General features: G+C 33.2%; 1 protein-coding gene across 1 annotated transcript; it reads right to left on the bottom strand.

Moving 5' to 3' along the window:
- Window positions 1-431: 431 nt before the first annotated feature.
- VHA-A (vacuolar ATP synthase subunit A) lies at window positions 432-8,838 on the bottom strand. Its single transcript, XM_018123690.2, has 20 exons — window positions 8,488-8,838; window positions 7,152-7,278; window positions 6,918-6,973; window positions 6,751-6,807; window positions 6,466-6,577; window positions 6,349-6,386; window positions 5,590-5,691; window positions 5,435-5,491; window positions 5,028-5,099; window positions 4,849-4,950; window positions 4,696-4,758; window positions 4,487-4,619; window positions 4,160-4,266; window positions 2,966-3,160; window positions 2,636-2,722; window positions 2,399-2,503; window positions 1,980-2,077; window positions 1,774-1,852; window positions 1,130-1,218; window positions 432-1,004 (listed from the first exon to the last, which is right to left on the bottom strand). Exons 1-20 carry the CDS (start codon window positions 8,563-8,565, stop codon window positions 890-892), a joined length of 1,872 nt encoding a protein of 623 aa, XP_017979179.1. The 5' UTR covers window positions 8,566-8,838; the 3' UTR covers window positions 432-889.
- Between the last annotated feature and the right edge of the window lie 17,887 nt (window positions 8,839-26,725).

Below are 26,725 nucleotides of genomic sequence, written 5' to 3'. Positions count from 1 at the left end.
ATCACATCAATATTGAAGTCAACGTTGACGTCATCCTTTTAACAACAAAATTAAATGTTGTTAGAAAAAAAAATTAAATTGAAAAAAATTTTCAAATTAAAGAATTAAATTATTACGATTTTAAATACAAAAACTAAATTAAACGAAATACATGAATACATAAATTTCTCCGGTATTTTGATCATTTTTTAAAATTAGATCTAATAAAATGGAATAGAATAGTTATTTTTATGCATTTCTTGTCTTTGTTTTTAAAATTTCAATTTTGTCCGTAAGGTGATCGGAAAGTGCCAACTAAACCACTCCGACGTCTAGGTAATTTACTCAAATCCAAATCTTACATTCTCTTTCTACTTTCTTACCAAATATAAAAGCTGCTAAAGATAATAGAAAAACGCAAAAGCTTCTAAAGATACGAAGAAAACCTAAAGGATCAGAAAAATATGCATATAAATTATCCAAAAAAGAAAAAAACTAGCATGTACATCACATATCAATAGCAAAAGCAGAAGCCCCAATTGGCAGCTCAGCAAAGACAAAATGTGATGCTAAAAGGCAATAAGCGCATCCTACTGAATACACATCTTATTAGTCTCATTTTCCCAGCCTAAAACATAGGAAAAATACACATCTTATTGCATAAATACATAAATAGGAATGCCTTGGTTCTCCTGCTGCCGAAAAGGGAAGGGCAGACAATAATACATAATGAATTCATAGCTATAGCACTCTCAAGACTTCTGGCCAACAAAAGCTACGACGCGGCACAACATGCATCTACCAAGACCGAATTTTCATACACTCAAACAGAGAAAACCCTAGTGATCTTACCCCCAACTACCGAAACTTGGACTAGGACCAGGAAATATCAAATCTTGAAAACTTACATTCACCTAGTCTCATCCTCCAATGCACGGAAACCAGCTGTCAGATCCTCATAAAGCTTTTTGAGCTTTGCCACAAGAGCTTCTTCTCCTTCTGCTGGGTCCTCGAATTTTTGTGACCTGTGATGTCAAGAAATTTGACAATTTAAGCACTGCATCCTAACACACTAAAACATTTTTAGTCATTTTTTCCCTTTAATCTTTTTGTTTTCTTTGGTCCATTACCAGCAAAGTTCTAAACTTACACTAATCGATAAAAGAGATCCCCCAGACGATGCTTGATAAGACTGTAAGTTATCTTCTGACCATCCATCCCGGCTGCTTTCTCTACTGCCTGCACACAACTTGCATTACTAATTTCACCCACGCCCCTCCAATTGGTCGACATAACAAAGTACAGTATACCACAAAGTATAACATAAAGAATAGAAAGAACAGCACCGATGTTGAGTAGACACCAAACTGGTTAAAATATACAAATCTAGAGGCAAGGTGACTCGGATGTATATCACTCAAAGAAACATTTGCTTGACCTACTTATCTAGAAGCCCAGAACAAAAAGAAGGGTAAAAAGCTGGAAGCAAGGTTTATAAATAGATCTCTTTTTTCTAGAACCTGCTATCATACTTAATCTTGTCAGCAATAAAATGAAGCATTACACCAGCACCTGAATCTTACCCCATAGATATTTCAGAATTTATATTACTAATTTTCATCCTCAACTTTTCTTTAAGCAACAAAGAATAGTAATAACCCACTTAAAATAGTTGCCATTTTCTTTCCCCCTACTTTTCCAAATATCTAAAAATAGCCATAATAGAATTTATTGGAAAATGTGGTTGAATTGATCAGCAGTTTAAAGAGTAGCAGAAAGCATGGGATGCATTACCTGGTTGGCCAAAGTATTGAAATGAATAATGTTGCGCATCATCCAAACAGACTTGTAAAAGGGGCAGAACTTGTCATATCTGTCACAACAGACCCAACAACATGCGCACAGAAGGATTACCATATAAAGACAAGGACATTGAAATATTGATAGCTACTGGTACTCAGATAATTTTCTGATATCACATTGCAAGAGCTGAAGCTTACGGAGTAAATGCATTCTGAGCAAGATAATCTTCCCTTAAAAGCTTAGCAGTTTCTAGAGTGATCTTATCTGTTTCAGCTAAAGCATCCTTTCCTACAAGCTGTAACAATATAAATTCAAAAGATGCTGAAGTGAGACGAGATAAAAGTATGTGCCATGAATGTGCCATGAATTTGCAGTAACAGGCACATAAACTAAAAATAACATTACAAAAGGATATATTAGCAAAAGCAAAAGTAGGGGACAAGAGAGAGATTGCAACATTATGCTGTGTCTAATGATTTAGTGCTTGGTCAAAAATGACCTATTAATTCACAGCTTTCACAGCTCACTATTCTCCCTCTTATGCCTTCAAAGTTTAAACAGTTAAATAGCTTGATTATAATTCATCAAAAACCCATACCAATATAAAACAACATACCTGGACAATTTCATTCAGATCATCTTCCCTCTGAAGCACCTCTCGTGCCTTTGTCCTAATGTAGATAAAATCTTGATCAAATTTCTCATAGAAAGATTCCAATGCCTGGATACAAGAAGAGAGACAACCAATTAATATGGAAACTGGCATCAATTGGTAAAAGGCCTGCTAAGTAATAGAAACAAAAAAACATTTTAGAATAATTACAAACAATGAGGGATCAGATTATGAACATACCCCTGAGTACTTTGAGTATGAAATAAGCCAGTTGACAGAAGGGAAATGCTTCCTCTGAGCAAGTTTCTTGTCAAGACCCCAGAAAACCTAGAATTTAAACCAACAAGGAAGGTGGAGTACTAAGTTCCAATAAATAACTATAACCATCATACACAGCTAAAAAAGGCAGCAGCACTAACACAGCTGGCACCTTTAAAATAATGATAACAGTAATACTGAACTGATCCCACTATCATTTTTGGGTAAATTTCCTTTCTCTCCCCTCCTCTCCCCTGGTGCATTCAGGGAAAGGGTAGGAGCCTAGAGAATGCATAAAACCTTGATCTATACCTGGACAATACTTAGGGTTGCAGATGTCACAGGATCGGAGAAATCTCCTCCAGGAGGAGAAACAGCACCAACAATTGTGACACTGCCAGTACGTTCTGGCCCACCAAGGCATTTAACTTTACCCGCACGTTCATAGAAAGAGGCTAATCTTGCTGCCAGATAAGCAGGATATCCACTATCAGCAGGCATTTCTGCCTGTAAAAGACATGAAACAAGATGCCAATGTGAGAACTTAAACAGAAACCCGTGAAGCCAATAAAGTGAATACCAGAAGTATACCAGACATAAAAACAACAAATAATATTTTTGATCGTTTTCAATAATGAAGTGAAATTAAATGTAAAAATCATTTACCCACTTAAAAAAGTGAATAGCAATAATCAAATAAACTGCTAAATTATAAAAATATTGGCACCAAAGTTCTAAACTTTTATGAGATTCTATGCTATCTCAAGAATTTCAAGCAGATAATGCAAACTATTGTAGTTGCTTTTAAAGAAATTTTACAACAACAAAAAAGCACTCAGATATAGACACACCATAAACCATCAGCTAAGAAACAGCAAGAGGAAAATCACAAGGCCATCATAAGGTAAAAGGATCAGCAGAAAACTTATGGTTTCTATTATCTCCGCACATAATTTGAGAAAAATGACAAAATATATTGAGAATGCACTGACTACTCTTAATTTACAAGGAGCACTTTCATAAATGCAAACAGTTGCCCAATTGAATATTCTAACATTGACATCTTTTAACAACCAAACCCTCTACTTTTCTTTTTGGTCCAATACATAAAACAAACACTGGCTAGCCAAGGACAAAGCCCCCAGAAGACTCTTTATCAAAGATACATACAAAAAGCCACCTCATCAAAGTAAATGCCGATGAAAAATTATCGCAAAAACTGCAAAGCTACTTTTCCCCCAAACTTATTTGACAGTATTTATAAGCTGGAGCACCAAGATAGAAAAACTGAAGAAAAAAAAATAGCAGCTCTAGCCCAATTACAGTGAAACATCATTAATTTACTATTAACCATATGTGCTGTCATAAGAAGGAACAGAGAGACTAAATTAAAGCATTCTCAAGGGACCTGGTCAATAAGCCTGAATTATATCAAGCATTAGGAAATGAGAAGTCAAAAGACGAAACAGGTCATTTCATTAGTGAAGTTTTGGCAAAAGGTTTTACCAGCCGTCCAGAAATTTCACGCAATGCTTCTGCCCAACGAGATGTTGAATCTGCCATCATACTAACATTGTAGCCCATATCTCTAAAATACTCAGCAATAGTGATTCCTGCAAATCCACAATGAAGAAAAACCCAAAGAATGTGACTGGCAGCCCATGTCTTTTCATAATACAAAAGAAGCAATAAAATTAACAAGATGCCCCAAACTTGTTAACATAACTGTAGAAATTAACCAAAAGCAATAACTGATAACTATTAGGTCCAAATGTTACTCTTCAAGCAACTATTCAATATACCATTACTACAATTCGCAGTTCATAGTTTTACCCGTATAAATTGAGGCTTCACGGGCAGCCACAGGCATGTTAGAAGTGTTAGCCACAAGTGTTGTACGCTTCATGACAGATTCTTCACGACCATCAGGCAATGTCATTGTCAATTGAGGGAAATCCATAAGAACCTGAAAACAACATAGAATCAGGATACTAAAATCCCCAAGAGAGATTAAAATTCCAAAAGAAAAGATGAAAAAACACCTCGGCCATTTCATTTCCTCGTTCCCCACAACCAACATAGACAACAGCATCAGAATTAGAGTACTGCACATGATCATAAGAATAAACTCAATTAAAACCCCATTATTATAAGAAATTAAAGAAAACTCAATACGAATATACATAAAAATTTACCTTAGAAAGTGCTTGACTAATCACAGTTTTACCACAGCCAAATGCACCAGGAATAGCACAAGTTCCACCAAGAACCGAGGGGAAAAGGGCATCAAGAACACGCTGATTGAAACCAAAGCCATCAGCAAATTACATCCTTCTACGAAGAGTCAATGAAAACAACCAACAATAAGACTTACCTGCCCAGTAAGCAGAGGGGTATCCGCAGCAAGCTTTGTTGCAACAGGTCTTGGGGTACGTACAGGCCATGTCTGGGTGTAGCACAATCCAAATTAAAATTTTGAAATCATTAAAAACAAGTGAATAGTAGTTAATCAGTACATATGGTAAAATATTGACCCAACTTAAATGGCCTGCCCAAAACCAAACCTAAAATGACTATAAAAAGTCAACGGCCCAAAGCCAAATGGCACAAATCAACCTGGCACAGTCCTACCTATTGGTACAAGGAATGACCAGACCCCACCCATAACCCAGCCCCACCAAACCCAAAATTGACTCAAATATCAACAAACTGAACCCAAACCCAACCCACCCATTGTCAACTATAGTGAAAAATGTAATGACATGGAAAAGAATTGAAAACCTGAAGCATGGTTAATTGCTTTTTGACACCTTGAAACTCAAGCTCTAGCACAGTATCCTGCCATGAAGTAAAGGGTCAATTATAGCAAAAAGAAAGTTCTGCAACACAACATTTAAGCATATCAAATGGCATGATATAAAAGTTAACAGGCAGACCTTCAATGAATATTGACCAGGGGGGGCAATGTAAGTGATTTTTCCCATTGCATCAGGTGGAAGGGCAACATGATGTTGCATCAAACTGTTTTCAAAGACAGTCTGCATGTGAATTTAAAAGTGTTAATTTCTAGACTTTAGAAGAGTTAAAAGCAATAAAATGAATTGATCTAAGTATCATCCTATTTTTCTAAAGAAACTGACGTATACATTTTCCTTAAAAGATGCAAAGCAGTGAAATCATATATGTTTTATTTATTATTTTTATTTATTTATGTTTTGGCTGTCTCCCCCTCAAAAAAGAAAACCAAAAAAAAGTAATTTATAAAATGATGGCCTCCTTTTCATTCCTAGGGACAAAAAATTGTCGACATGCTGACTTTTTCCTAGCTCACAGTCAAACTAAATTGCAGTGAGACAATCTGTCCCCCTCCCACTCCTTCCCCTCCCCCATTCTTTTTTTTTTAAGAAACCAAAACCAAAAAACCAATTCATTTTCTTTGTGTTTAAATTCCATAGCTAATTGAATTATTCTCCTCTCATCTGTAATCATAATCATAATCATAATCTGATTATTTTGCATATTTTAAAAACCATTACAAATCTCTAAAACTGGGATCAGTGCTTTGTTCAACTGAGAACCATTTGCATCTCACACGTAAGGTTATTCAGGTGACCAGTACCTTGGCAGAGCTCTTCTACTTCTGCTTACTTAAGGAACAACTAGTATAAATGACAGCACAAGGCCATTAAACTTACAGCATATAGGTCTCCACCAGTTAGAAGGTCCCCCTCACCTGCAGGAAATAAGCATTGAATTGAACACCAACCTCACAAGTCAATATCTATTTAAGTTGCATTTTGATAGCTGCATACCTATTTTTTTAGGCTGAAAATCCCAAAGAGTATCTTTGTCAAGAGCAGGGACTGAGACTCCACGAGGGATATACACATCACCAGACCTTTTAGCGATAGTTTTCAAAGGCCTCTACATTGAAGAGCAGAGATTAATTAACACCAAGTACATGATAAAAATAATAGTATTATTAATGGCTTAGCTGCTAACTGGTAAGTTGGGTTTCAACTTTTCATAACAAAACAAACTGTGGAATGAGCTATAAAAATACAAGGATTTAAACTGCACATGAAGTGTGGTTGAACCTGAATGCCATCAAAAATATTTCCCAATATTCCTGGTCCTAACTCCACTGACAGAGGCTGCAACATCAACATACGATTATAAGCGAGTATACAATCGACTCACTCTCAAAAAATTCTAAGTGTAACCTTTAGTGCAGTTAACAAAACAAAAGAAACAATAATATCACCTTGTGTGTCCGCAGAACAGGATCATTCACCGTCAGGCCAGCCGTTTCTTCGTAAACTGCAATAAGAACATAAATAAAATTTCTTATCAATTTTGAAACTCATTCCTGCCAAGGACCCTCACAATAGGCACGGATAATTCTTCTCTTTTCTTACATTCTTTCTTTCCAAAAGTAAAAGAGCATGAACAAAAGGGAAGGTATAGCTGAAAGTTAATGTTAGAATTAATAAAACACCTTGGATTGTCGCAGAGTCTCCTTCCAACCGAATAATTTCACCAATCAGATTATCATGTCCAACACGAACTAATTCATACATGGCAGCACCAGCCATTCCATCTGCAACGACGACTGGTCCTGAGACCTGCATATTATAGTTGAAGTGGAGAAACAAGAAAAAATAAGTAAGACATAATACATTATACTTGCAAACTCTGTAGGTCAGTGGTCAATCAGAAAAAGCAATTCAAGTTGATTGAAAAAAAATATGAACATAATAATTAAGCACCATAATCTTTTTCCCTCTTGTCCTGGAAAAAGCAAAAATGAATATCTAGCAATTTCTTGTTATAGGAAATTAGTTACATATCCACATGATAAATAGAAAAAAATAAAGTCACTTTCTCATTTTGTATTCTCATGGAATTCAAATAGCAGGTTTCTTCAATCAACTGCAGAGTGGCAAATTATGACAGCATTACTGTAAAAAAACAGCAAACACGGCCATCGATTGTACCAAATGCAATGAAATTTTCCCAACAATTTTGATTCTGATGCAGGCTTCATACCCAAATCAAGTACATCAATATAGCTCAAATTGTGCAACAAAAGCAATTTAATGAAACAAATCACCAAATATACTGCCACTGTTGTATCAGAATCAACAACAGTTTAACAAAATAAACTGCAATTTAAAACCAAAATGCAACCTATTTTTATTATTACCATACCTCTGACCAAAAAAAAAAGAGAAAAGTTACACAGGACACCAAAATTAATAGTAATGAAAATTAAGAAATAAATTAAAAGGCAGTGAAAGCTTCAGATAACAACAAAAATTTTGAGGAAAGAAAGTGAGAAAATGTAGCCCAACTTAAACTACTATGCTACGTGTCAATTTGAATAACAAAAACACATAACACAAAGTATCGGACACTCATCTAAATTGGCATCCAAATCAATTCAATATTATATAAGACTGATTATGCATATAACACACACAAAGAAAAAAAAAACTCAACAAAACTAACCCTTGAAAGACAGATCATAAATCTCAAATCACTATAATTAGCATTTAGAGGGAAAGAAAAGTAGATCAGGAATCACAAAAATAAAACAAATAACTGAATCAGTTCACCCCAAACTCTACTTAAAGAAAATAAAACAAACAGATCAAGTATGACAAAGCACATAAAAACATCTAAAATCAAGTACACGAAAGTAATTACACTAAATTGAACTCTAAAAAAGCAGATCATCCCATACAAATGCTCAAAACATATCCAGTTAATCTCAATCCAACGTTCAAATTGAGGTTGGAAATGTAAGAAACGATAGAATGAGGAGAATTCACCTTGCGAACATAACCATATTCGCTCTCTTTCTCTGAATCCTCAAATGTGGTCAATCTGGCTCCGTAAACTGCCGGCATTTTTCCTTCTTTATTAAACGAAATTTAACAAAACTAAAATAAATCCAATCGAATCTCGATGGACTTCTAAATTTTCAAGATCTGATCAACAGAGTAAAATCGAATCGATTTTAGTAGATACAAATAAATAAATTATCGATCAAAACCCTAGGGTTTCAATCGAGAGAAAAACTCAGTGACGCAAGGCAACCACTCAGAGAGAAGGAAGGCAAGAAAGAGAGAGTCAGAGAGCAAGAGAGGAAGTGAACGTGAATGATGAGATTTGTGATGATTAATAGCAAAATTAAATTTATTTTAAGTATTTACTAGAATTGGTGCACATTGAGAAACAGCTTTTGTCAAGTAAAAAGTAAAAAAGATAATTCTTTTCCATGTGATTTATATTTTATTTAATTATATTTTAGGTTTTTATGTAATTTCATTAATTATAGGTAGGTAAAATATTTTACACATAAAAAAACTTTTTACTAAAATATTATAATCTTTAATATAATTTAAAATAATTAAAATTAATTAAGTAAAAAATTTTATATATAATATGAAATAAGGTTTTCACTTATGAAAATCTTTCCTTTCTTTTAATTTTTAATTTATGATTTATTAAATTAATAAACTAACTAATATAACAATATTATGAGAAATAAATAAATAAAACTATTAAATACTATATATAAAATATTTTCTATGTTGAAAAAAATTGTTTTGTATGCATTGCATAATTAATGAATTTTAATATTTTTACCATATTACGGTAAAAAATATTTTTTGCAAGGTTATCTAAACAATTTAAAATATTTTCAATAATTTATTTTAATAATAAAAAATATTAGATATTTTAATAAAATATTTTATATAAAAAAGATTTTACTTCAACAAATTATTTTATTGGTACTAAATGATAAGTAATATTTTTTATAATATGCTGAATGTTAAAATTACATTACAATATTTGATAATGTAATATAACATTACAATGGCATCACTTCACATTCCTTTTGCAAATCAATATACTTGAAAAAGCTTTTTAGTTTTGCATTAAAATATCTATCATCTTTTTCTATCACCTTCTCTCTTTCCTTCAATTTCTCTTATCTCTTTTATTGACTAATCAATCATTACTCAATCATTCTATCTCTAAAATCTAAATTTCAATGACTGATCACCATTGACCGTCATTATCGTTCTTCCTTATCTTTTAATCGATTTAATTTTTTTTCTAAAACTTTATCTTTTTATCCTTTTTTCTCTTTTTTCTTTCAAAAACAAACTTAAATAAAACCACCAATTAGTGAAAAATGCTATTGTCAAAACCAATTTCTTCTTCCTCTCATTTCCAATTTTTTTTTATCAATTCACTTTATAGGAAAGTGAGAAAAAAGGAAGAGAAAAGGAGAAAATTATCGTTGAATAAGGGAAAAGGGAAAAGGAAAGAAAAGGAAAGTAAGAGAAAGAACAAACTTGTTGCCGATGAGGAAAATGAAGGGAGGATTTGGCCAAAAAAGAAACACGAAAAAAAAAAAGAATAGGAAAAGATGGACAGATGGCAATCGAGGTTAGTAGGTCTGGTGAGAGCGTACCTTAATTTTTTCATTCTCCATGGAATGTGGTGGGTAGAAATGTGGTTGATTATGTTAAGAAGGTATTTGAGAAAGAAACAATTGAGGATGATTTATGTAGATCAATTATCACTTTGATTCAAAAAGTGAAAAATCCAAAACATATCTCCCAATTCAAACTAATTAGTCTTTCACTAGTGATCATTACTAGTGAAAGTCATTACTAATAGATTGAAACCCTTTATGAGCTCTTTGATTTTCGAGGCACAATATAGCTTTATCCTTGGAAGACAAATTACAGATAATATAGTTATAACATAAGAAATTGTCCGTTTTTTCATAAAGAAGTAGGAAAAAGTAAGGTGGATGATGATTAAGATTGATCTAGAAAAACATATGATCATTTTAGATGGGAGTTTATGAATGATACTTTTTGTTTATGTTAAAATTCCTGCTGTTTTGATTAATATTTTGCTTAATAGTTGGAATTATAGCAAATCACAGATACTTTGGAATTACATGTCATCATATATATTTGTACCTTCTAAAGTTGTAAGACAAGGTGACCTATTATCTTTATACATTTTTGTATTGTGCATGGAATGGTTGCCACATGGGATTAACAATGCAATTGATCAAGACTCAAGGAAATCCATCAAGCTAGGTAGGTAAAGTCCTTCTTTAACTCACCTATTTTTTGCTGATAATTTAGTACTATTTGCGAAAGCCTCAATATCTTAAATGGAGGTGATTCAAGGAGTATTAGAAGATTTTTGTGTTTGTTTTGGAGAAAAATATGAGTATACAGAAGTCTTCATTTTATTACTCTAGAAATGTTTCTAAAGAGACTATTAATAACTTAATACAATGCTTGGGCTTTTCATGTTCAGAAGATTTTTGGGAAATATCTAAGGGTGCCACTAATCCATGGTCGAACAAGAATCAATTCTTTTCTTTATTTAGAAGTGAAAGTCCATAACTGTTTGTTTACTTGGAAAGCATCCACACTTTTGTTTACAGGTAGACTTACTTGAGTTAAACCTATTTTGTCTACCATACCTTATTATATAATCCAAACAATTTCAATATTTGTCAATATTTGCAAGAAAATTGAGGCCTGTTGCAAAAATTATCTATGGGGTGGTGAGTCAAACAATCGTAAAATTTATCTTCTAAAGTGATAGGAGGTTTGTAAGCCTAAAGAGGAAGGTGGCTTGGGAATATGTTGTTTGAAGACCATGTGTAACACACCCTGTGTCACGACCCGGAACCTCCATCAGGCCCATGACAATCGTCGCGACGTCCCAATTGACACTAATTATCCGGAATGCCAATCGAAACCCCGCAAGGCTTACATATCAATTTCTTTCCTTTCCTATGAGCAATCGTTGTTAAATATCGAGTTTTTAGAGAATATACACTATTTTAGATCAAAAACAATCAAAATAAATTTTTCACCACACAGGGGTATTTTAGTCATTTTTTCTCAAAAATTTCGAAACTGGCTAAAACGTAATATACAAGTACAAAACACATAATTCATATTCAAAATGAGTTTAAAAGTCTAAAATCTTCATTTAAAACGAAATTACGGTTATTTGAATATAATAAGAAAATAAAAGAAATATTAAGGGAAATATTCTATTTTCTTATAAAACAATATTTATAGAGTTATACGTGAATAATTTTTATAGCGTAAAAGCTAAATAAATTTATACATACTGAAATACAGTAAGCCAAAATATTTAATTTAATTTACAATAACAAGAGGGCCCCTGAATAAACAAAAGTAAAGAAGACTGTGAACCTACGATTTGGAAAATGCAGATCCAATGGTAGTCCTCGATGAGATCAGCTATCTACAGTCTATACTGAACCTGAAATGGGTGGAAAGGAGGGTGGTGAGATTATAAAATCCCAATAAGTAAACAGACATCATCATAAACATCTAGAGTTGAGTACATGAAGACAATAAAGTAAATCATCATAAACTGGGTTATAGCATTAGAACACATTTTGTTCAAAACACGTAAAGAGGCTTATGAATCTCATAAAAATCTAGGCTTGTGCTATAAATCCATTCTCGGGGACACCTTGGCCGAGGCATCCTACCGAGACCGTCAAGGCTATTAAAATTCACATTTCACATAAATCATGTTTTTGTTTTGAAAACATAGTCGTTCCTTGGCGTTGGCTGAGTTCCCCTTCACGTGGTGGTTTAGCGTGAAGTGAACCCTAAACTTTACCCCATAAGATACCTTACGCGCCTTTCCGTTCGAGGTAAGAATATAATGGGGTTTACCGTGCCCCTCTAAAAGGCTGGTCCACAGAAACCCCCTACTGCAGTGATTAATTAATATATAATCCACCATATAATAAAACTCAATAATATGATATGACAATTTTGTAATTCGTAATTTTTCAAGGCAACCAAACAATTCACATTTCAATACAATTACCAACTAGCCAATCATGCTCGATTTATCATAAGCTAGTCAATTTAAACAATCAAATTGCCACAATTAACAGTCTCCATGTACTCTATTTTTCAAAATCATTATTAATTCCAAAACAATTTATAAATTAATTTCATTGAAACTCATTTATTCATAAAACATGAAAATTTACCTTTTTAAATTCCTTTTTCCATAGAATTCAAGAAAGCATCTAAAAACCACCCTAGATAATTAAAATGACAGTAAGTTTACTCACAATGTCTAGAATGCAGACTTTCGAAGCACTCTATCTACTGGTCCTCGGATGCAATTTCCTTACCTTTATCGGAGGACTCACCACCTTGACACAGTACAAAATCGAGAATTTCACCAAGTTGGTACTAAATCAAAATTAAACTAATTTCGACTACCAATGCATGATATGGAATGCAAAAATGCACTGGTAACTATCTAAACTCAGTATTGACATAATTCTTCTTATCACCCGATTAAATTCCTAACACGTCCGTTTAAACTCAAATTTAATTCTTTTCAGTTTCTATACCTCAATTGCACCCAAATTAACTTAATGTCCCTCAGTGTGGTGCAAATTATCAGTCTCGATAGTAAATTACGAAAATACCCCTAGTGGGTAAAAATTCATATTTTTGCTCTGAAAATTCTCATTATTTTTCTAGGCTCATAATTCATCATTTCTTAACCAATTCTACTAGAATAAAAAATCAAACTCATCCTCACTCAATACATGGTAAATTCAGCCATTAATGGTTGTGGGAGAAAATAAATTCTTTTCTTATTGTTTTGTTTCTAAATATGCTAAACTAACTAAAAACACTAACATAAATTAAAATCAAATAAATCCAACAACTTTCTCTCTCCTAACCCATTTTGATCAGCCAACAATTCATCATAAAAGCATGCAATTTGAGCATGGAAACTGAAGAGAAATGCTTAAGGAAAATAGATTTCAAGCTTAAGTTGAAAAATCCTACCTTTTTCACTTGTTTTCCTTGATTTTCCACACTTTTTCTCTTGAAATTCCTTACCTAGGTTTTGTTTTTCCTTTCTTTCCCTCTCTTCCTTGCTTGGCCAAATATTTGGGGAATAATGGGTTGATTTGTGCTGATTTTTAAGTTAAATAATAAAATATCCTAAGCTTGACACATGGCATTTTCTAATTGGTCCATTTTTAAAATTTTAAAAATTTAAACATTTTATCTCCACCACCTGTTTAGTCAAGGGTCAAAGATGAAGATAAAGGAAGACCATGTGCTGGAAAAATATCCTGGTGGTGGAAAATTACAATTTTGCCCCTGAGGTGGTAAAATTACCATTTTACCCCTATACTCCAAATTATACCGAAATTAAAAATTTTCACTTCTAAACCTCAAATCATACTCCAATAAGTCAAATTATACTCCAATAAGTCAAATGGGGCCAAAAAATTCTTTTCTAAAATTCTCATTTTGTCCCCAAGTGGCAAATGACCATTTTGCCCCTGGTTAGTGAAAATTCTGATTTGACTCCAAATTGATCGTCAAACTCCAAATTACCATTTTAAGTCATCCATGAACTATGAAACTCTTAATCTCACCTTAAAATTCCTATTTGATCTAGTTCGAGGATTAAATAAACTTTGTTGTACCTCTAGGTACAATACCGACTTTTGTAAATTTTTCAGGACTCTCCTAGCATGCAATCATGCTATCATCACATGTATATCATGAATAGTATTTTATAAGGTCGGGCTTTACACCCTGATTTTTTATATGGCCTAAATGTGATGTTGGCTGAGTGGTTTCACAAGTTTATGCTTTGATATTGAGTATTCTTGATGAATTTAGGTAAAAATGACAATTGTGGCACTTAGAGCACAAAACTTTGAGACTTAGCCAAAATCTTGAGGAATAGATGATAAATCCTGAATTTTGAAGATTAGATTGAGATTTGATTATGCGTTTGAGTATATGAATGAGAATTATAAATTAAGATAATCATTTCGAAGTATGGCTAAAAAGGGACATGATTTTAGGGTGTTAAGTTCAGATTTTTGGAAGTTTGGGTGCAAGAAAAGGTGTAATCTGGGCAAGATGTATTGATACATTCCTAGAAAGATGAACATGTATTGATACATTTGAAGTAGGGAGCACTCAAGACCATTCTGCCCAAAATGTATCGATACATTCATTTGAAATTAAGGTAGATGTATCGATACATCAGAGAAAAAAGGCAAAAATAAAAAGGGGTTTTGGGGTCATTCCACCTTATCTCTCTCTCAACTCTTTCTCTCATTCTCTCTCTACCCTCTTCAAACCCTAAGCCACCAAATCCCATTTGGAGCCCATTTTAGCTAGATCAAAGCTTGGGAAACCATCTAGAGGTAAAATTACGCATTTTTACTGATTGGTTTTAGATTTAATTGGTTAATAACCTTAAATCTAAATATTTTCAAACTTGGCCAAACTCTCTCCCTTTGAGTTTATTGGAGATTTGGAGCCTAGATTTGGGTAACCCAGCTTTTAAGGTAAAGGTTTAGCTCATTTGTTGGAAGATTGAGCTTCTATATTGAATTTGGGTATTTTTGAAAACTTGGGATATTTTTAAAAAGTTAGGAAATAATTATGATTTTGATGCTTTGATGTGTCTAAGGGGAGAATAGAGGCTATTGATGCGCTTGTGAGCTGGAGGACGGCTGGGGGCTAAAGGTTGAGCTTGATTACGGTGTGTCTTTGATTATCAAGGTGAGTGGGATTTAATTAAGTGCATGTGATGCATTTCGCATAACGTATGTGTTGCCATGGTACTAAGATAAATGATGCATGCCTAGGCAGATGAACCTAGGCTAGAAAACTATATGTGTGTGTGTATGTGTGTGTGTGTGTGTGTGTAAGGTATGCCTAGATAAGAATGCCTAGGTTAAAGAATCAATATGTGTGCATATACCTATGTGTATGAGTATATATATTCTTGCCTAGAGGTATGTGCTTAGGCTAGAGAATGAATATAATTGTGCACCTAGATGTGAATGCCTAGGCTAACTAGTTATTTGAAAAAGGAAATTTGTGTTTATATGAATTATGGTGAGCCACATGGTGGCATTGTGTTGGAACGCATGGTATATGGGACCCAAAGCATGAGGCCTACACATGGTGCGATATGAATTATGAATTAAGGACTATGTGAAATTATCATGAATGGATTGCCCAATTAGGCATATGGGCACAGTGTGTGATTGGGATAATGGCACAGCAATTGAAATGATATCAGTTATGTGAAGCCGAAAGGCCATGATTATTTGTGGAAATGATATATGCATGAATGCCCATGTATTTGTGGTTGATTTGAGCATACGTATAAGGCTATTAAGCGACGATTGATTCGATTAAATACAATTAATACCCATGTGGAGTTAAAAGCATGAGGGCCTATAGATTGATTATGTTTTGTTTGATGATGCCTTAGAGATTTGAAGGCATTTAGAATTATATCATGGTTAATGATGATCGAAGCCCAATGAATTTGAATACGATTTGATGTGGACACATGTAATGCTACAGGCATAATGGCCTGATTTGTGGTTATGTGTTTCGTTTGAGAAATGAATTTCAGACGTTGATTTGATTTAAGGTTGAGTGGAGTCCAATACCTTGTGACTACGTTCGTGCCTTAAGGATGGTGTTAAGCAGGGGCAGTGGTTGATATCTCGCCTGTGATTCCCACTTATAGTGTACGATGCCATCATTGGGAGATTACTCTAGATGGTGATTGTGATGCCACCTATGTGAGATTACTTCGGGTGATGTCGACGTCGGGAGTTTACTCTGGTTAATGAATCTAATTCTCCACCAGTTGCTCCAATGTTATGCGTGATCTATTTTCTGCTCATTGCTTTGGCACATGCATGATTTGTTCTCCCCCCATTGCTTCAGCACATGCGTGATCTGTTCTCCACCTAGTGGCTTTACCCTACGCGTGATTTTTTTCTTCGCCAGTTGGTTACTGTGCATGATTGATAATGTCTAGGGCAGGACCACTCACTTGGTTTCATTTAAACCATGATAACATGCATAAGAGATGGCATGATTTGATTTGAAAATGAAATTGTGGTGACTGACTATGAATGGTATCTGATGAAAAGCTTTGAGATAAATAATTTATATGTGAATGATATTCGTGGTTGGGTTTAGCAACTAAGGTGTGCCTACGAAGCCTAGTTTGATGGTAATGGCTTTAAGGGTAAGCCTTGATTTGAAATGATTTGTTGCGAGGACATAGAACTTGGAAATTTGTGGATATGATACGCTGTTAATATGTGATCCAGTGAGTTTGACTGTGATGAATTGTGCATGTAGGATATTAAGATGATCCTTGCACATTTGAAGTATAGATGTTTGAATATGAATATATTATAGCTAGATAGGCCTATATGTATACTATATATATGTATAATATTATGCTATGATAGCATCCCTTCATTGAGTATTAGATGAATCACCCCTTTGTTGTACCATTTGCAGATAAGAGAAGTTACGGGGTTTCATGACAAGTGTTGTCAATTAAACGATTGCATAATTGGCATCCAATAGGTTTCCTTCCCAACATGTCACTCCACTGAGTTTATGTGGACCTTTCGCCTTCAAGTCTAATTAGATGTAAATATGTTAGGCATGATGTGCCATTTGAATGGTATAAGGGTTGTTATGTATGAACTTAATTTGATGGCCAATGTATGACCTTAAGTATAATTGTATGGATTGTGAGCCAAGGATAATGTAATATATTTGAAATTATTACGAATATTTGATTATAAATTCCTTGGTATTTGAGTTATATGGTTATGAACTTTGCAACTTGCTCGGGTTTAGTAGGCTTGCCTGCTAAGCTCGTGCACTGGTACAAACATTTGGATTTGGGTCGTGACACCATGAATGATGATTTCTTGTTGAAAATCTATTAGAAGATTGCAACCAATCCAAATGCACTATGGGTGAGGATTCTACGTGGTAAATACAACATAGGTGTCACGACCCAAATTCCAAGCCATGATCGGCGCATGGACCCAATGGACATAGCCCACTAGGCCCAGCAAGCCTGTCTATATGATTTGTTCATAGTTCCATCAAAAATTTGCTAAAGTTCTATTTCATAATCGTAATTCAAAATAATACTAACCGTTGCCATTTCATAGTGGCATTACCAATCAAATATACATAATTTGCCTAAAACATATATCTTAGTACTTTACATCACATTTATGTATTTACAACAAAATGACTCTAGGCTTCTAGTGGAGTGACCAGGATGAAGGTATGACTATGAAATGCCAAGTTACCTACCAAGGATATGAATCTACGAGGACACCTCGACCTAGTTACCGACTGTCTCTTGATCTGAAAACATGAAGTTGAAAACGGTGAGTATAAACCCAGTGAGTGAACAAAGGAAGGGAACAAGCATGCAATAAGGAAAATTTAAAGAAATCATGATGCATTTATCTTTAAAACAATGCAATTTAGTTTAGTTCTTATTAAAACCCCTCATTTAAACCCCCAATGAGTAAATCACTTGATGATAAAGAGTTTATGCTCAACAAAGGATTTGAAGAGTAAAAACTTTAATGACATTCAAGCAAATCAAGTCAAGTAAACGACGGGTCCTCGCTGCAGCGGAAAAGCATTCTCGTTGCAGCATAGCTGCAGCGAGAGTGAATTTTCACTGCAGCGAAATTTGGCTCAAATTATCAACTGACCGAGGGTTTCTTAGCTGGCCGAGGGTTTCTTACCAAACCACATCATTTCAAACTTAATTAATTAATTTCTTAATGTTGGAAGTCCATGCTCGACTATGGTACCATAGAAGTGGAAAATAAGGCAACAACTGAATAAGTTAATATGCAAGACAGAATGTTTCTCGCTACAGAGAGAATCCATTCTTGTTATAGCGAAATTCAAGCAACAAAATAGAAAGTTTCTTGTTGCAACGAGAAGCTTCAGCAACTTGCTCGCTGCAGCGAGAATCCAACCAATGTAACCCTCCAAACCCTGAGACCTTTTCGCTGTAGCGAGAAACATGACACCAACAACAATTTTCATTTTCTCAAGAAAAGGCCATTTAGCTGCAAGGACAAAATCAACTTGAAAATGCTTAGAAATTTCCAAGGTTTAACATGCAAGATTCACATGTAATACAACTATATACCATACTCATGAACTTTTTATAGCACACGTATTTATATATAAATATACATCATCATGCATACCATCCCACCATCATCAGTTCATGTGCACTCCCCACTCGCACATGATTGGGTCATCATCAGCTTATGTGCACTCCTACACGCACATGGCTGGGTCATCATCATCACACACAAAAAGGAACATCCAATGCATATTATACATATCATAATATTGTGATAACACATGAACCATTTATATGGCACATTTCCACAAGATAAAAATATTCACCAAGGGCTTGTTCCCTAAGTAGATTTTTAAAGAAAACTTGGATAAAATTATTTAAATGTTTTGTGCAAATACATTCACATTCCCAAAACAATTTTGAAATGCAAGTTCACTCACCTGGATTGGTTAAATCTCTACTCACTCTAACTTCCTCTATTGGTCCAAATGGGACGATGGGGCTTCGTTGGAACCTATCATCACTTTAGCATCATCACCATCAACCCAACTTGGCATTAATACTATTCTAAAGCTATTTTCTAAGTTAAGTTCTACTAGTCATTCTTACTAGCTTTTAACTACTATTAAATGGCTATCATTTGCACCACTCTATTCACACTAAAAATGATTAAACAATCTCAACAATAACACTCACAAATCAAGTTACTAAACATTATCAACAACTAAAAATAAATTTTAGTTCACTTCTCACTTTCGTAGTTTTGTAAATTTGAAATTCCTTTCAATAATTCTCCAAACTATTATAAAAGCTCCCTCGTTCTCTCTCTAAACACCTAGCTAGTGAGAGAAAGTATGGGAGTAAGATTTTTCAGGGGTTTTAAAGTGAAAGAGTGAAAGAGCACAAAGGTTCTATGAAAGGGTAAGCATGAAAAGTGGAGCTAACTTGAGAGAGTTATGGAAGCTTGAAGAGAACTCCCATGGAGGATGAAGAAACGTAAGAAGGAAGAAGAAGAAGCTGCTGAAAATGTGAGAAAAAGCTACTAGAAGATGATATTTATAGCTCATGCTTATCCAACTCCACTTAAATTATGAAAATGCCCTTAACTAGTTAGCTTGTTCTCCTGCAATCCTTTTTGCTATCTTTTTACTCTTTTGACACTGGGACAAGGTCCCCAATGGTCTAAAAATACTCTGGTTTATGAAAAATTAAAATTTTGACTCGAGATGAAAAATGACCATTTTGCCCCTACCTTGGAAGTCATCATTATTTTTATTTTCTTCATCATTTTACCCTTATTTTCATCATTCATCTATGCCTTAGGCTTACTTAGGCCTTAATAGTGTTCGAAAGTCTACTTCTAAGGGCTTACTAGGGAAATGACGAGATTACCCCTAACCCGTGTTATTACGTCTATGCCTAATTACGAGCCTATAGAGATCGAGGTCTCATAATAGAATCCCACTTAATACCAAATAGTATTGATTGAGCCGGTTCTTCTTCTCTTTGGACTTAAATAAGTATACTATGGCAAACCTTTCAAAAAAAATATCAAATGGGCAATTAGAGATGGTCAAGTTACATAGTTTTGGATGGATATCTAGCTAGGAAAACGACCTTTAATTAAAAGAGCCCGAATGATGGGTAACTTTATTATGATAACAGTACAGTTCGTGACCTTACTTTTCCTAATGGAAATTGGGATTTTAAGTGTCTCAATACATTGTTAATTGATGAAGAGAGAAACATTCTTTTGAAGGGCATGCCACTTGTGTTTTTTGACAGAATAGATGATTTGTACTGGGCACATTCTTCATCTGGTTTATTTTCTGTTTCATTGGCTTACAATTGTATGTAGGAGATCACGGAGACTCATGATGCAACACTAAGGGGAACATGGCCTAGCGCTGAAAAAAGACCACAACGCATATGCGCCTTTTTGTACCGGTGTTTGCAATAGTGCTTGCTTACCAACAAGGAACAGAGCTAGTGCCATATATCAAATGACCCTAGTTATGTTCAATCCCAACAGGAGGAAGAATCTATTTTGCATACCTTGCATGATTGCCCATTTGCTAGTGCTTTTCGATTTCGATTTTTACCGTAAGGATATCAAGAATGTTTCTTTGGATCAAATTTTAATTGATTGGCTTTCGTACAATTTGTCTCATTGTAAATTAGTGATGAATGATAATATTTGGAACAAGCTACTAGTATTTATGGAAATGGAGAAATTCTTTTATATTTGAAGGAAAACAGGTTGCAATAAAGAGACAATTAAATGTTATCCTAAGTTTTTTTTTTAGTTATTAATAATGCTTGTTGTAAAATTGGGAATGGCATTGAAGCACTTGAAAATAGAAAAAATGAGATTTTGGTTGGCTAGATATCTTCTTCATCTGGTTGGCTAGCCTTAAATTCTGATGGAGCATTTAGAAAGTTAGTTGGCATGTCAATAGTTGGCAGTGTGTTTCATGATTCTAATGGCAACTAGCATGGTGGTTATTCTATCAAACTTGGAAGGTGTACGACATACCAAGTTGAGTTATGGGGTGTTTACCGAGGCCTTAGTTTAGCTTGGGAATTGGGAAATCATAAAATTAAGCTTCAATTAGATAGTAAATTAGTAGTGCAAGCCATCACTTCCTCCAATGGTCATCCATGTTCTAACTTGGATCTAATTGAGACTATTTAGCAATTACTCCAACATCGATGGGAAGTTAGAACACGACACATATTTAGAGAAAGAAATACTTTAGCCAATTGCTTGGCTAATAAAGGCTTTGATATGGAAGAGAATTATGAATTTTATGACATTCCTCCTTTAGACACCAAGAATCTTCTCATGAGTGATATCTTGGGAATAAATTTCCCTCAATTAATTAGAATCTAATAAAGTTCATTCCCCCCCATCCTACCCAAAATGTAAAACTTATATACTTAATTAATTAACTAATTTAATACTGCTTTAAGGTAATTAAGTAATTAGTTAATTAAAATAGCTACTTAACTAAATTAATTAATTTAATTATAAAATTAATTTTAATTAATTACTTTAATATAAAAATATGTAAGTGTATTAAACTTGTATGTCCGTACATAAGGGTAATTTGAGAAATTAACATAAGATTCCCAGTAAAGTATTTGTACACCAAATGTTGTAATGTAATCTTCCTAGTATTTTAATTAGTACTTTCCATATATATTAAATGCTATAATATTATCTTCTCAACAATTACATTCTCAAAAATCAAATTACATTGTAAGGCACCAAATGATAACTTAGTTCTTTTCATATTAATATTTGTTTATTTATTTTCATTAATGTATAAATCAAATTACTTGTTAGAGTGTGAATTCTCAGATGTTTGCATATATATATATATATATATATATATTTTATAAATTGTGTGACTCGTTCAGATTGAATGACATTTCATGGGATCCACATGATTAGTATGCTTAGCTACATTTTTTGATCATATCGAGATCAAAATGTTGGGTCAACTTTGAGTAGACACATCATTATCTAAAATCAATTGATTGATGAATCATTTTAGTTGGAAACAACTTTTAATACATACCATGTGTTTATGGGTCGGGTTAGGTTAAACTTCTCAATGCCTTTGACTCTCAATGTCAACAAGAGCCAAGATTCGATTCAAGCTTGAGTTTAATCTGACCCATCCAATCAAGTTAGGTATAGTATTAAAATATTAAAGAAATCATATTGATTATTAATGTAATAATGTTCTGGGTTGAGCAGGATCTATGCCTTATAAGTATGGGTGTTACATACCCCATCAGATTAGTCTCTTAAGGAGAAGATAATAATCCTATGACAAAGTGGTTTCAAAGCAACCCAATCTAAACCCAATTCACGCCAAGCAGCTCTAAAGAAAGGCCCAAGGTCATCGTTGGATTGAGTGGAGGAGAATGTTACGTCGAGTATTTAAAAAAAAAGTAGGCATGGTGCTTAATCTTACATCGAGCAAGTAGAGATCTTGAAAGGCTTATAAGCGTGGGCGTTGAACATCCAATCAAATTAACTTTTAGAATAAAGTAATGATCTTGTGACATAATGTGCCAATTTAGTTAATATAGGATCTAATTCTATCAATTTGATAAACAAATTTGGTCATGAAATTTCAATTCCATTAATAGTTTTATTGGTAGCATCTGAAAAAATTTTGGTCTATAATAGTGTGTAGTACAAACAATGGCAAAGCCAAGGTGCTGGCAGCTGTCACCTTTTAGTTTTTCAATTTTTAATTTTTTTATTATAATTTATATGTATAAAATTTGAGATATATAGATCTAGTAGTGGAGCTAGGATTTTGTGTTTGGGGGCGAAGAGTCGAAAATAATGCCTATACAATAGTCAAATTAGAAGTTTAATGTTTGACAAAAATATAAAGAAAATTCAATGAAAAAAGTTCATATGAAAATTATACAAACAAATCTTGAAAATTATTCAATGGAATCAATCTTAATAAATTAATTTAAAAAAATTAACTTGTATAATCATAAATAATTTAATAAAGACAATAATCCCAATTTCTAGATAAACTGAACAACAAACAAAAATTAACAAATATAATAACAAAAATCTCAATGGGAAGCAATCTCCTAAAAAAATATTAAGGGCTATCAATAAACAATTTAATGGGGAAGCAATTTCGTAAAATTAATCACAAAAATTAAATACAATATTAATAAACAATTCAATGAAGAATCAATGTTGAATAAAAAACTTAATTGTTCATAAGAATCTAAGTAAAAAAAAAAAGGCAAAATAATTTGTAGGAAAGCAATCAATAATCGCTAAATAAATAAGTAATAACTAACTCTAGATGTTTAATCTAATCCTTATTTTGTTGCTTTCAACAAAATATGATTAAGACGGTAAATCCAAAATCAAAATCACCAAGTAGAAATTATTAAGTAAAAAACTAAAACGTTGAAAATATTAAAAATAAAATAAATAAATAAATCAAACTTATCAATTATCATGACATGAAAATTGAGTTACTGACTAAAAGTTTTCTGTACAGAAAATACTAGCAAGTAAAAAAGTGTAAAAAAATGATTTTTTTTGCTTCTACAGTATTTGGTAAAAAGAAAAGAGAACAAGAGGTCGTGGTTGTGAGGTTTTGGAGAAGTGATGTTTGAGAATAATTCTGTTGTATTATGTGTTATTTTAATCCTATTGAAACTAGTTGTTGATTGATTATTATGGGGCATCTCACCAAATAAAAAATTAGTATACAGGTAAAATTATAAAATTCTAAAAAAATAAAAATATATTAGAAAAATTTTAAACATTTTGTAAAAGTAAAATTATAAAATTTTAAAAAATTCAAAATAAATTACAAAATTTTTAAAATTAGTGGAGACGAGAGCCTCACTAGCCCCCTTCCCCTCCGACTTTATATAGATCAATGACTTTATATGATTACCTTTTAGTTATCTTTTATGCAAAATTAGAAGTTCGTTGTTGAGTACACATACTTTTTGGTTGTGCAAATTGAGATATGATATATTTTGTTATTGAAACTTATTTTAAATATTGACACTGAAATTTTTTAAATTCTACAAATAAATTTAAAAAGCTATCACATTCTCTTAGATCATAATAATTAAAAAGATAAATAAATTAAACATAATTAATAAATATACATTTAGCAATCCATAAATTTACTTTGTAGAGCTTTTGACTCCACCGTGATATATAAAATGTCCTTTCCTTTTTGCCTCAAAAATATTGTCCTGGTGCGAGGAAGCGTTGTGTGTGCCACCGCTTGCCACGCCGCGTCTGTGGGAAGGGAACAAATCAAGCCAACCCCGTCCCACCTTCCTGCGTCGATCTTGACTGGGGGCTAGATTTCAACCTTGCATGCCCTCTCACCAAGGGGTTAATTAATATTATTAATTAATCCTTCATTATAAAAAAACAAATAAAAATTAATGCAAGATCTACTACAGAATAATAATATCAGGAGGAATCCATAAAACAAGTGGATAAATCAGAAAGTTGTATTTATGTGGGTACGGACAAGGCAAAGTCAAAATTGAATGTGCACGGTAGTTTCCCGAAGTTAGAGCCGAGCCCCGTGTGTCACATCTTATCTTGGATGTATCCTATTGCTGTATTTTGTCATTTCCTCCTTTACTCTCATTCAATTTTTATTGCCCCTTTTATCCAACGCTCCCGACTTTTCGCGGTGTTGAAAATTTTTTCAGGAACTGATATATATATATATAAAATATTATTTATTATTTAAATTAAAATATTTAAATTTTTAATGTTTTTATGGAAAGGAAAAGAGTATATAAAAAATGAAAGAAATTATAGCGGCTAAAATAATAATACAGGACTATGATTTAATGAGTAAATTGGATCCGTTTCATAATCAGAAAATAATTTGTCAAAATTATTTTCTTGCTTAAAATATATTATAGAAAAATTTAATGTTTGTTGTTCTTTGGATAAATTGTCGAAAATATTTTTTTTGTTTTTTGAATCATTTTGTTAGAAAATATTTTGCACCATGTTTCCCAAAACATTTAACTATATATTTGTAATGAAAATAAACTCAAATTTTTCATTAATTTTCTATCTTATCACTTTTTTACCGTAATATTATAAAATTATCAATATTCATCAACTGTGTAAAATATTCAAAACCTATAAAGTGTATTCATCAAATGATGATCATTGAAATATTTTTTATTATAATTATTAGTAAGATTTATTCAATTTATAAATAAAAATTTTAATTGCATTGAATAATTTCATTATTTTTCTCCTTAACTTTAATAGTATTCTCTTTATAACTACGCAATTTTTTATTGCTAAATGTCAAGGTTATAAAAAACCTTGGTCTTTAAAATTACAGTGAAAAGATAATTACAAAAGAAATAAATAAAAACTACCTAAGATAACGCTTAAGTTCAGGTAATCCGAATGTGGGATGTTTGAATTGTAAATCAATTATAAAGAAGCATTCCGCCTCTTCATAAAGTATAGATGTTGGGGTAAATAGCAAAGCCTTAGCTAGTAGCACTTTTTTTTTCCTGACCAAACGTATCAAACAAAGATCCATGCACCTAAACCATACAAAATAACACCACCTGGACACATTAATACCTTACCCAATCCATACAAGTTCAACACTATTACAGAAAGAATTCCACATGGACTAAACACCTTCCTGTGTCCATCTCATTCAACTTCAAGAGTCTTATCCCACTCAACATCCCCATCAAACTAGGATTCCTTTGCAAGATAAAACTCTTCCTATTAACCAACTAGCGTAAAACCAAACTCCATCATACATACACCTTGATTTATCTCAAACACTTGTAGGAAATCGACCTCTCCTAAAACACCTTCCTTAGCTAAAATATCAGCCTCACAATTCCCCTCCCTATTTATGTGTGATCTTCCAGCATACTACTTCCCTTTGCATATTCGTTATTTGCAGAAAATACTGTCTGAATCTCCATGATGCTTCTCGAAGGTTATGGATCTATCTCATTGCATTCAACGAATCACTTTCCACCCAAAGATTTACATGGTTTCCCATGAGTCCCAGGAAACTTTGAAAAGCTTCCTTTATGGCTAGAATTTCCGTTATACTCGAATCTCCTGCTCCAATAGCCTTCGAAAATTTTAACAGAATATAACCATCCTTATCTCCCAAAATCCCTCCTATTCCAGTTGGTCCCGGATTACCTTAAGTCACTCCATCCACATTAAATTTAATTCACCCATCTTGTGGCGCTTCCCATTCAACCTTCTGTCTTCGTACTCTCCCTTATCGTGGCAATGAAACAAATGAAGGACACCTAAGTATATCTTCCACTTTTCCATTAATCTCTAGCCATTTAGCTTACCCCATAAAGCTAATTGCAATTTAATTAAATCAAATAACTGCCCCACTTCCCATTTCTTCCCATTAAACACAATTTCATTATGGAAAAGCCATCTAGACCAAGTGATTACAT

The sequence above is a fragment of the Theobroma cacao genome, chromosome 6 (genome assembly GCF_053813885.1).
Source record: "Theobroma cacao isolate CCN51 chromosome 6, ASM5381388v1, whole genome shotgun sequence".
NCBI lineage: Eukaryota > Viridiplantae > Streptophyta > Magnoliopsida > Malvales > Malvaceae > Theobroma > Theobroma cacao.
The sequence above is the reverse complement of the archived record's forward strand: the minus strand, read 5'-3'. Positions and strand labels throughout refer to the sequence as shown.

Excerpts from the sequence above, each read along its gene's own strand:
- VHA-A (XM_018123690.2), bottom strand. The coding sequence starts at position 8,565 with ATGCCGGCAGTTTACGGAGCCAGATTGACCACATTTGAGGATTCAGAG. Across the intron at positions 4,951-5,027 it reads CCCCTCTGCTTACTGGGCAG|CGTGTTCTTGATGCCCTTTT; the intron begins GTAAGTCTTATT and ends GGTTTCAATCAG. Across the intron at positions 4,759-4,848 it reads TTAGTCAAGCACTTTCTAAG|TACTCTAATTCTGATGCTGT; the intron begins GTAAATTTTTAT and ends GATCATGTGCAG.